Genomic DNA, 12,872 nt, shown 5'->3' on the forward strand with positions numbered 1-12,872 from the left:
GATTCACTCCAGTCTGGGCGACAGAGTGAGACTCCAACTCAAAAAAAAAAAAAAAAAAAAAAAAAAAAAAAAAAGACTGAAATCATACAAAGTACTTTCTCCAAGCACAAAGAAATAAAGTTAGATATCAATAACAGAAGGAAAATTGGAAATTTCACAAATATGTGAAAATTAAATAATAGTTCATCAATGGATTAAATAATAGTTCATCAAATAAGGAAAAAACTAGAAAACTGGAAAATACTTTTGAGATAAATGAAAATAAAAACAAGGAACAAAATTTATGAGATTCAGAGAAAGCAGATTTAGAGGGAAATTTATAGCTGTAAACATCTACATTAAAAAAAGAAACATCCTAGCCGGGCTCGGTGGCTCAGCCTGTAATCCCGCACCTTTGGGAGGCTGAGGTGAGTGGATTGCCTGAGCCCGCGGGTTCGAGACCCGCCTGGGCAGCGAGACCTCATCTCTACAATAAATCAAAAAAATCGGCCGGGCGTGGTAGCACATGCCTGTAATTCCAGCGACTCGGAAGGCTGAGGCGGAAGGATCGCCGGAAGCCAGCAGGTTGAGGCTGTGGTGGCCGGGAGCGGCCACTGCACTCCAGTCTGGGTGACAGAGTGAGATTCCAACTCAAAAAAAATAAAAATAAAATTAAAAAATTAAAAAATAAACATCCTAAGTAGCATAAATTTATGCCTTAAGTAACAAAAAATATAACAGCTAAACCAAAAGATAGAGGAAAGAAGGAAATATTAACTATTAAAGCAGAGGTAAATGAAATAATGAAAAAGCAAGAGAGAATTTAAGAAATCATGGAGTTTGTTTTTGGAAAAGATCAACAAAACTGAGAAACCTTTACCCAAACTAACTAGGAAAAAAAGATAGAAGATATATTGACCAAGGAATAAATGAAACCAGGTGTGGTGTCTCATGCTTGTAATTCCAGCACTTTGGCAGGCTGAGGTGGGAGGATTGCTTGAGGTCAGAAGTTCGAGACCAGCCTGGGCAACAGGGTGAGCCCTCATGTCTACAATAAATCAAAAAAAACAAAAAATAAATCAGAAATCTAAATGGAGACATTACTACCTATACCTCAAAGAAATAAAAAGGATTATTATAAAATACTATGAACGATTGTAAGCCAACAATTAGATAATCTAGATGAAATAGAAAAGTTCCTAGAAACACATAAATCACCATAACTGACTCAGAAGAAAGAGTAAACCTAAACAGATTTATAATAAGTAAAAAGAATGAATCAGTAACTTAAATACTTCCAACAAAGTAAAGTCCTACAGGAGCTGCTAAATAATTTCTTCACCAGATATTCTGTAAACAGGAAGAAATGAATGTCATTTTTTTCAGTCATGTATACAAAGTTATGTCTTGAAGAATAAAGTCCTTTTGAAACTGAAGAGACATTGACAAAAGATAGAAATGTTTAGATAGAGATTGACAAGAGCATGAGAATAAATAGGAACAGATGAGTCAATATTGTCAAATTTATTAAAAGCAAATGTTGATTAGATTTTCATGACTAATAGGCTATGCACATTTCAAAAGTTTATGCCAGGGCCTGAGAAATACCAAGATAAATTGATATACTTCAGACAGTGCTACAAATGAGTTCTTATTTCTATCACAAATGTTATCAGACCATCTTACAAACTAATATGAATGGGCTAAATACAAAAAAAAAAATACAAAAAAATATGTAAGAGGTTGCTAAAAGACGGGGAAACTGAAGTGACTTTTTAGGAGTCTCTTCATGTTGCAAGGTGGCAGAAGTCTAAAAACCAAAAGACTTTGAGGACACTGAATAAACTATGTATGTTGCACCTGCATTTTGAATGCAACCCATCACAGGATCTGGCTTGGAATTTTCCATTTGTATCATATCGGTGCTCAAAAAGTTTCAGATTTTGGAGCATTCTGAATTTTATACTTTATGATTAAGGATGTTCAACTTGTACAATGAAATTTTTAAATTTTGTAGGCGTGATAATAATATTATGGTTATGTAGAAGAATGTCCTTTTTCTTGGATATAAGCGCTGAAGTGTTTAGAGTAAAATTAATAATATCTGCAAGTTGCTTTAAAGTAGTTCAGCATACACACACCCACATACACATACAGACATGTGCTGCAAAACATTTTGGTCGACAATGAACCGAATATATAAAGGTGGTCCCAAAAGAATTTAACAGAACTAAAAAATTCCTAATTCTATCACCTAGTGACATCACAGCTATCCTAACATTGTAGAGCAACATATTACTCATGTGTTTGTGGTGATGCTGGTAACTGTGAGCAAATCTACTCAGCTGAAAATTAAAGTGTAACATATAGTTATGTATAGTACAAAATACTTGATAATAATAAAAAATTATTGTTACTGGTCTATGTATTTACTGTGAGACTTTTTATCATTATTTTAGAGTGCGCTCCTTCTACTTATTTAGAAAAAGTTAACTGTAATATAGCCTCAGGGAGGTATCTCAGGAGGTATTCCAGAAAAAGGTACTGTTATCAGAGGAGATGACAGCTCTCTCTGTGTTATTGCCTCTGAAGATCTTCCAGTGGGATAAGACATGGAGGTGAAAGATAGTGATATTCATGATCCTGACCCTGCGTGGGCCCTAAAACTGATGTGATTGTGTCTTAGCTTCTAACAAAAAAATCCAAAAAGAAAAAAAAAATTAATAGAATAAACCAGAATAACATTATAAAATAAAGATATTAAGAAAGAAAATATCTCTGTACAGCTGTACAATATGTTTGTTTTAAGCTAAGTGCTGTTATAAGAGTCAAAAAAATTTTTAAAGTGTATAAAGGAAAAAAGTTACAGTAAACTAAGGCTAATTTATTATTAAAGAAAGAAAATCAATTTTTATCAATTTCAGATAGCCTAAGTACACAGTAGTGTATACCAATGTCCTAGGCCTCCACATTCGTTCACCACTCACAGAACCACCTCCCATCTTGCAAGTCCCATTTATGGTGAGTGCCCTATACAGGCGATCCAGTTTTTAAAATCTTTTATACAGTATTTTTAATGTACCTTTTCCATACTTAGATAGTACCCCTACATTACAAGTGTAGTACAGTCACATACTGTACAGGTATGTAACCTAAGAGCAACAGGACAGCCTAGGTGTGTAGTAGGCTATATCACCATCTAGGTTTGTGTAAATACACTCTATCATGTTCACACATTGACACAATCACTTAATGACACATTTCTCATAACACAGCCCTGTGGTTAAGTAACACATAAATATATATATATGTGTATGGGGTGTAGGGGTGTCAAAATGTTAACAATTGTAATAGTTTATGAAAAAACTTATATGTAATCCCTATGTTTATATATTTTTTTATGTTTACCTGATAAGTAATCTCAATTTCTATAGATTAAAGACAAATTATAAATCTTAAATAAAAAGATACACTCTGATGTGTTTTGTCAAAATACAAAGAAGTGTTAAATCACTTGGAGGCTTTTAAAATTAATTCTGATTGCATTCTTGTCTATCTACATAATCTGTAAAAAACTAGAATGGACAGAAATATTTCATTTGGTCCAGTAAAAATTAGAGGCAGATAGTTTATCAGTCAGAGTTCCAAAAGTAAAGAAAGCCAGCAGGAAAACAAGTCTTGCATCTCCTGGGCCTGCAAAGCACATCTTTACACAAAAACAAAAAGTCTGCTTCTTTCTTTAAAAGTTACCTAAATTCTAAATATTCTACTCTATGTGGGCCGCAACTGCATTTTTTAAAACCTGCATAAATCAAATATAATTCTTAACTTATGTCACACAACAAAAACATTTAGTCAACGTTAGAATTGAAACAAGCATCCGAGCACTTTGGGAGGCCGAGGTGAGCAGACTGCCTGAGTCCGCGGTTTGAGAACAGCCTGGGCAACTTGGCGAGATCTCATCTCCACAATAAAAATCAAAAAATTAACTGGGCGTGGTAGCACGCACCTGTAATTCCGGCTACTTGGAAGGCTGAGGTGGAAGGATAGCCTGAGCCCAGCAGGTCAACGCTGGGGTAGCCATGAGTCTGCCACTGCACTCTAGCCTGGGTGACAAAGTAAAACTCCAACTCAAAAAAAATAAAAAGAATTGAAACAAGTCCTAAAGGTGCAGATAAACAGTTTCAGTTAATTTCACTAAATATGTAAATTAGACAATTATACAATTTCCCAAGTCTAATTATTTTTATTTCTTGCCTTTGAACCTATTGTGTCACTTATGCCTAATAATCATGATAAATGTATGATCTTCCGAACTGTTCCAAGCATCTGCCCCAACATTCACAATACTCAAAGTTAAAATGATGGTCCCTTTACGTCTTAAAATGAAAACACACACATCTACCTTTTACATTTTCATTTGAAGAAAAGATGACAAGAAAAGATATTAACAAAAAGAGGTACTGAAAATGCAACAATTTTAAAACATTGTCAACAATGAAAATTTTCAAACACAGTATTTTCCAAATACAATGACCAGAGTATATGCATGCAACAGAACATGTACAAAGACTATATGCGACACTGTTTTCTACACTATTTATAGATTGAGAGACAAGTAAGAGGAGAAAGAATACTTTAAAACGGCATGGGAAATAAAATTTATTCAAGTTTTTAACCTAAGTGTGAAATGTGGGGTAGCACTAAGCCCACCTATTCATAAGCAATGTAGAACACCTATAATATCATGCCTGTGATTCTTCTCACTTTTCTATCGTTTGTACCACTGGGCTGTGAAACATAAATGAAGGAAGAAAGTAACAGGTAAAGAAAGAAAACATGTATTTAATTCTAAGCTACTTTTTAGTTTAAAAGAGTCTATAAAGACAGACAGAGGTTCCTGGCAGGAATGCCTCAATAAATACCTACAAAACCTTATGTATCAGCATTCAGGGTAGTGTACTGGTCCCCAAAGAACCATGGTCACATTAAAAGTTGACACCAACACCTAGGGAAAATGTTTAAAATATAGACACTAAATTCCAATTCAAATACACATCAAAATCCAGACTGTAAGAACAGTATATGCAAATATACTAGAGTAACATGAGTATGATATCTATGGATGAATAGTGTAACTCTGTCTCCCTGAGGGAGAAGAGACTTCAAGTTGCAAAGTACACAATTTGTTGGTGTGGCTCATCCATCCCTGAAGAAGGAACTAACAATATTCAAAACATAACTTGAGACTCTGTAAGATAATGCTGCATTTCACTATGAGCTCAAGTCTTCCCATTCTTCTCTAAATGGGGCAGCATCCCTTAGTACCTGGGACACACTCTCAACATGTCCTAATTATTTTCTACAGTCAAGACACCTGTTAGCATAGAGGCTGCTACAAACACAAAGATTACCTTCTGAGAACGTACTATCTGTTTGATTAACTGCACTAAGTATAAATAATAGTCAGAGAATAATACAAATGCTAAATGCCAACAAAGAGAAATAGAGTATGACAATGAAAACAGAAAAATTTTTCTTTCTTTAATCTCTGGAATAATTTAGCCAAGCTTCAAGGAGAAGCTAGAATCTGAGCTTGGGCTTTAGGGGAGAGGGAAATATTCTAGCATGTTGAAACTACAGGACTAGTGGCAGATTCCTCAGAACCACAGCACCAAAGAACACAGGTCCCTGTCCAATGACTATCAAGCAAGCAGGCTTGGACTTTACACTTACTGCCATGTATGGCCTACAACCAGCATCTCGTGTCTTGGCAATGGAGTCCACAAGCTGTCCACTGATGCCAAAGTCACAGAGTTTAATATTTCCACTTCTGTCCAGAAGAATATTGGAAGGTTTGATATCTGCAAGAAATAGATGCCATTTGATATATAGTTACTTAACTTTCCTAAGTCAGAAAAGACTACACTTTAAGCAAAAATACTAAAAAACCACAGACAACATAAATGGTCAAATACTCAATTTCAGATAGATAAGAAGCAGCATACTGATCTTCACTTATCACATATAATCATTATTTGTTTTAAACATGTAATTTTAATAACCAGAATTGCACAAATGCAGCAACAGAGTCATTTCACCAACAACATCTTAATCTAAAATATACAGACTGAGGTTGCCTTTTCTTTTAATATCTAAATATCTATGAAACAGACAAAACTACAGCTTTTCTCTATTGGAAATGAGAAAAAGCAATTTTCTCAATGTCAGTGATTAAAAACTAAATATCAAAAAATGTTTCACAATAAATGTAGGCATTAAATTGTTTACATCAAGAGGCTTTTAGTTTAAATTCACAGTGCAACAACCAAAAATGAGAAATGTCAAATATCTCCCTCACTGACGATCAACTCACTATCAGTATATTTCAATCAGCTGTCTGGTCAATCTCTCCACTTTGCTCACTAATTCGCTATCCCTAACTCAATCCTTGTATCCGTTTTATTGTCACTATCGTGGCTCAATGAATAAAAAGAATTTATAAAAATAGCAAACAGTGGAAGCTTCCTCCCTACCTTCAGAGATAGTACAGAAAATTAGGGCTCACCTGGAAATGGTGAGTACAGAAAATTAGAACTCAGCGCTTGCTATTGCCACAGATTGGGAACCACCCCCGACCCTGCCCACCTGCTCCCCCAGGTTCATGGGACTCCAGTCCCAAATGGGAAACGGCCCAGATAGAGCACAGCTGTGTGCTGCCAGAGCACATGTAAAGCTCAGAACCCATCCAAGCTCTGACCACCTATGGTCAAACCATCCCTGATAATGCACTCCCTGCAGCCAGCTCCAAGGCCAGGAAAGAATCTTGGCCGCCTTCCCTTGCCCCTAGGGAAGGTTACTCTACTGCAGACTCTTGGGCAAGCTGCAGCAGAATCTGTTGGTGAAAAAGCCCTTGTGTTCAGAATGCACCCTCTAGCAAGAGAAAGGGAATAGTCAGGAGCTCTTTTAATCTCTCTCTTTCTGATAACCCCTCTCTCCTTGCATGAATGTTTCTGGGCAAAAGAGGACTCTGTCATACCTGCAGCACTGCCACAGTGGCCTGAGATTCCATCCCTCCTCCCAATCTCCACTGAATGCTTACAGTTGGGGACTGGAACACAGACCAGACAGTTCCAGCCCATGGGAAAAAATGTTGCTGCAGAAAGAAACTTTTGAGTTCTGAACACTGACAGCCTCAGACAAGAGAAGGAAAAATGGAGGTGGTAAGGGGTGGGGGAGCTGCTGTCCTGGCAAACTCTCTCTTCCTGTGTGAACTCATTTGTATAACAGAAGAGGCTCAGCCATACCCTCACTGTGGCCAAAGTGCCCATTACCAACAGGGGTAAGACAATTGTGCCAGCAGTGGGGAGTTGGAGAGTGGTCTAGTTTGACCTAGCCCTCCTTGACCAGCTTGCCCTCCCACACCTCCTTGAAATCCCAGGGTCTAAGAATCTTTGTGAATTCCCATAAGCCTACCCATTACCTAGGTCATCTGTGTACTTCCCTGGGAAAGAGAGGCCAAAGAAAGTCCACAGCCACCACCACAGCTGGTTGTTTCCTCCACGCACTACTTCCTGACTGGAGGCCAACTGGCACAGCCCATTACAACATAATACAGCCCCTGAGAAAAGGATAAGAACAAAGCCCATGCCACTGTACATCTGAGGCCAGTCCATAGACTGAAGCATCAGACAGCTTCTCCAGAGGGTCCTAACCAGACTTTAATAACCAGCTCTCCTTAGAATTCAACCCCCGAGCCTTCACATCATGGGACACTTTGCAGGCACGCTCCAGCACTAGCCAAATGGTGATGGCCTCCTAGGGCAGCTAGACACAGAAGAGCAGCAGGACCCACGGTGGTCAGGCCCTCACAGACAACCACCCCCAGGGGAAGGAGGAGTGCAACACAGCAAGGAAACACCCAATGAAATGATGATGATGATGATGATGATGATGATGATAAATCACCCAAAGACCAACCCCAACAGTAGTAACCTTTCTTAAGTAAAATAAATGAATAAAGAAGAGTCTGTCCTCATAAGAGGAAGAACCAGCAAAAAACCACCAGCAATCCCCAAAGCCTTAATGAGGCATCACCCATAAAAGATCCCCCTAAGACCTCAAACAATGGAACCTATCCAAAACCCCCTGTCCCTGATGACTCAAATTCAGACTATGGGTGGCAAAAAGGAGTGAAGAAAAGTCACAAGAAGGTATAAGCACAGATCACCCAGGCAACAAAACAGTATAGAACGTAACAGTTGAGTTGGCCAACAGAAGAAAGACCCAATTTGAACTCCTGGGAATGAAGAGTTATTTCCTGAAATTCAAAGCACAATGACAAGCCTGCACAGTAGAACTGACCAGGCAAAGGAAAGAATCTCAGAGCTTGGGGAACAAACTAATGAACAGTCAAACAAAAACCAGGAGTAAAGGCTCAAGAAGAATGAGCAGAGCCTATGAGAGGTTTGGGATTGTGTAAAGAGACCAAATCTGTGGCTAACTGGTATCACAGAGACAAAAGGAGAAACTGAGAGCACCCTGGAATAAGCCTTTCAAGAGGGCATCCAAGAAAATTTCCCCTATCTCGTTAGAGAGGCGACCATGCAGACAAAAGTGATCCAGAAAACTCCTGTGCAGTATTATAGAAAATCATTTCTGAGACACATAATAATCCATCTCCACAAGGTTAAGCATAAAAAAAAATTCTAAAGGCAGCTAGAGAGAAGTGACAGAACTACCAAGGAAGACCCATCAGAAAGGCAACAGACTTCTCAGAAGAAACTCTACAAGTCAGAAGAGACTGGGGTCCCACCTTTAACATTCTTAAAGAAAAGCAGTTCCAAGAAGGAATTCTATACCTTGCCAAGCTAAGCTTCAACAATGAAGGAGAATTAAAATCCTTCCCAGATATCCAATCCCTAAGAAAATATACCACCTCCAGACCAGACCTTCAGGAGATGCTGAAAAATGTTCTAAGCACAGAAACAAAAGAAATGGTTTCACCCATAGCAAAAGCACAGCCAAGCACAGAGTTAACAGACCGTAAAGATAAACCACAAAACCTAAATAGCAAAGCAGTCTCTGAATAGCAATATGACAGGAATAAAACTCCACACATCAAAAATTAACTTAAACATGAATGGACTGAACATTCCACTCAAATGCCATAGGGTAGTAAATTGGATAAAGAAACACAATCCAACCTACTGCTGTTTTCAGGAAACCCATCTCACTGCAAAGGACACCCACAGACTCAAGGTAAAGGGCTAGAGAGAGATTATTCAGGTATATAGAAAATAAAAAAGAGCAAGAGCAGTTATTCTTACATCAGACAAAACAGACTTTAGACCAGTAGAAGTTAAAAAGGACACTGAAGGACACTATATAATGATAAAAGGCTCAACACACCAGCAAGAAATATCCATTTTGAATATATATGTACCCAACACAGAAGTATTCAGATTTATAAAACAATTCCTAATTTAAACTAAGAGAGGACACAGCACCTATACAATTATAGACTGATACTTTAATACTCTAGCCTTAGACAGATCATTGAAGTAAAAAAAAAAAAAAAAACACTAACAAAGAAATTCTGAACTTTAACTCAAAACTTGACCAATTGGAACTAATAGACATCTACAGAACACTTTACCCAATAACCACAGGATACACAGAATATACGTTCTCTCATCAACACATGGAAAATGCTCTAAGAATCACCATATTCTCAGATACTAATCAAGTATGAACAAATTTCAAAAGGTTGAATTCATAACAAGTATCTTCTCAGACCAAAGTGGAATAAAAATAAATATCATCACCAAGAGGAACACTTCAAAATACACAAATACATGGAAATTAAACAATATGCTCCATGACTTTGGGGTTAACATAGAAATAAAGGTAGAAATAAAGATCCCTGGAAACAAATGAAAATAAACACAACATACCAAATCCTCTGGGATACCATGAAACTCCTGCTGAGAGGGAAGCTTACATCACTGTACACATATATTAAGAAAACAGAAGAATTTCAAGTAAACAGTCTAACATAACACCTAAGGGAACTGAAAAGTCAAGAGCAAAGCAATCTTAAATTTAGTAGAAAAACTGAAATTATTAAAATAATGTAACAGTTGAATGAAACAGAGTCCCAAAAAAAAAAAATTCATAGAAAGGATCAATGAGACAGAAAGCTGGTTTTTTGAGACTCCTGGTCAGAATGACAAAAAGAGAAAGTCTGAATAAACACAGTTAGAAACAAAAAAGGCAAAGTCACAACTGACCCTGAAGAAATTCCAAAAATTATCAGAGATTAATGCGAATATCTGTATGCAAATAAACTAGAAAACCTAGAGGAAATGGAGAAATTCCTGGCATCACATAAATTCCCAAGACTGAAACAGGAAGAAACTGAAACCCTAAACAGACCAATAATAATCCAAGAAATCAGGCTGAGGAGAGAGGACTGCCTGAGCCCATGTTTCTACAATTAATCAAAACAATTAGCTGGGCATGGTAGCACACACCTGTAGTTCCAGCTACTTGGAAGGCTGAGGTGGAAGGATCACCTGAGGCCAACAGGTTGAGGTTGCGGTGGCTGTGAGCATGCTACTGCACTCCAGCCTGGGCAACAGACTCTGACTCCAGAAAAAAAAACCAAGAAATCAACTCAGTTATAAGAAACACGCCTGCCCAAAAACAAACAAACAAAAACCCCTAGGCCATATGGTTTCTCAGATGAATTCCACAAGACATGCAAGGAAGAGCTGATACAAATTCTACTGAAAATATTATACGCAATTAAGAAGGAAAAGAATTCTCCCTAGCTCATTCTATGAAGCCAATATCATCCTGATGCCCCCAAATGGCAAAGATGAAACAAGGAAAGAAAATTACAAATCAATTTCCCTGATGAACATAGATGCAAAAATTCTCCACATGACTTAGCAAGCTGTATCCAATGGTACATTTCAAGGATCATCTATCATGACCTGATGGCTTCACACATAGTTCTGTAAGTATAATTCATTATATAAACAGGTATAAAACCAAGAACCACATGATTATCCCATTAGATATGGAAAAAAAAATTGATAAAATACAACATCCCTTCTTGATAAAAACCCTCAAATACCTAGGCATTGAAGGAACATTCCTCAGAATAATAAGAGCCATCTATGACAAACCTACATCCAACATTATACTTAATGAGCAGAAGCTGGAAGCGCTCCCCTAAAAACTGGGACAAGACAAGGATACCCATTCTCACCCCTCCTATTCAACATAGTACTAGAAATCCTAGCCAGAGCAATCAGGTAGGAGAAAGAAATCAGAGGCATCCAAACAGGAAAAGAGGAAATTAGCCATCTTTGCATATAACATGCTTCTATACCTAGAAAACCCTAGAGTCTGCCAAAAACCTCCTTTACTGATTAATGACTTCAATAAAGTCTAAGGATACAAAATCAATGAGCAAAAAACAGTTCCACTGCTATATACCAATAATAGGTAGGCTGAGAATCAAAGAAAATTACACAATCCTTTACAATAGCCACAAAAATGAAATAAAATAGCACAGCATCCACCTAACCAAAGAGGTGAAAGACCTTTACAATGAGAACTACAAAACACTGCTCTAAGAAATCAAGGATGACACAAATAGAAAAATACCCCATGTTCGTGGATTGGAAGAATCAATATTGTCAAGATATCCATTCTACTTAAGACAATCTACAAATTCAACTATCAAATTGCCAGCATCATTTTTCACAGAGCTAGAAAAGACAATACAGAAATTCCTATGGAAGCAAAAAAGAGTCCAAATAGTCAAAGAAATCCTCAGCAAAAGTAATAAGACTAGAGGCAACAAACTTCCAGACTTTATACTTTACACAGCCACAGTAAACAAGACAATATGGTTGTGGTACCAGAATAGACATACAGACCAATGGAACAGGACAGAGAATTTGAAAACGAAACCATGGACCTTCAACAAACTCATCTTTGACAAAGCCAACAAAAATAAACATTGGGGAAAGAAAACCATATTTAGTAACTGGTGCTTGGAAAACTGGCTAGCCACATGCAGAAGAATGAAACTGGACCCCTACTATCACCACATACAAAAATCAACTCAAAATGGATCAAACACTGAAATGTAAAGCCTCAAACTATAAGAATCTTCGAAGAAAACTTAGGGAACACCCTCCTGGACATAGGAGTAGACAATGAATTCACGGCCAGTCCTTAAAAGCAAATGCAGCAAAAACTAAGATAGACCGATGAGACCTTATCAAACTAAAAGTTTCTGCACAGCAAAACCAACCATTAAGAGAGTAAAGAGACAACCCACAGAATGGGAAAAAATATTTACAAGTTATGCATCTGACAAAGGCCTAACATCCAGGATCTACAAAGAACTCAAATGAATTGACAGGAAGAAAACAAACAACCCCATTAAAAGGCAGGCAAAGGATACGAACAGACACTTCTCAAAGGATGACACACAAGCAGCCAACAAACACATGAAAAATATTCAGCCTCACTAATCATCAGAGAAATGCAAATCAAAACTACAAGATACCACTTAACACCAGCAAGAATGGCTATCATTAAAAAGTCAAAAACAACAGGTTGCCGTCATGGCTGCAAAGAAAAGAAAATACTTCTATACTTTTGGTGGGAATGTAAACTAATTCAGCTTTTGTTGGAAGCAGTGTGGCATTTTCTCAAAGAACTAAAAATTGAGCTTCTATATGATCCAGAATCCCACTTTTGGGAATATACCCAGAGGAATATAAATTGCTCTACCAAAAAAAGACAACTGCACATGTATATTCACTGCAACATCATTTACAATAGCAAAAACATGGAACCAACTCAGA

The 12,872-nt window shown here is 37.4% G+C and overlaps 1 protein-coding gene across 2 annotated transcripts in view; it reads right to left on the reverse strand.

Moving 5' to 3' along the window:
- MAP2K4 (mitogen-activated protein kinase kinase 4) overlaps window positions 1-12,872 on the reverse strand; it is a 107,674-nt gene that overhangs the window by 34,586 nt on the left and 60,216 nt on the right. For both annotated transcript variants that reach the window (XM_021705918.1, XM_008072028.1), the window contains exon 6: window positions 5,716-5,843. In XM_021705918.1, the coding sequence (XP_021561593.1) occupies window positions 5,716-5,843 (128 nt within the window). The remainder of the gene's footprint in view (window positions 1-5,715; window positions 5,844-12,872) is intronic.

This window comes from Carlito syrichta, unplaced genomic scaffold, assembly GCF_000164805.1.
Source record: "Carlito syrichta isolate Samal-C Ts95f unplaced genomic scaffold, Tarsius_syrichta-2.0.1 Scaffold314819, whole genome shotgun sequence".
In the NCBI taxonomy this organism is placed as follows: Eukaryota; Metazoa; Chordata; class Mammalia; order Primates; family Tarsiidae; genus Carlito; species Carlito syrichta.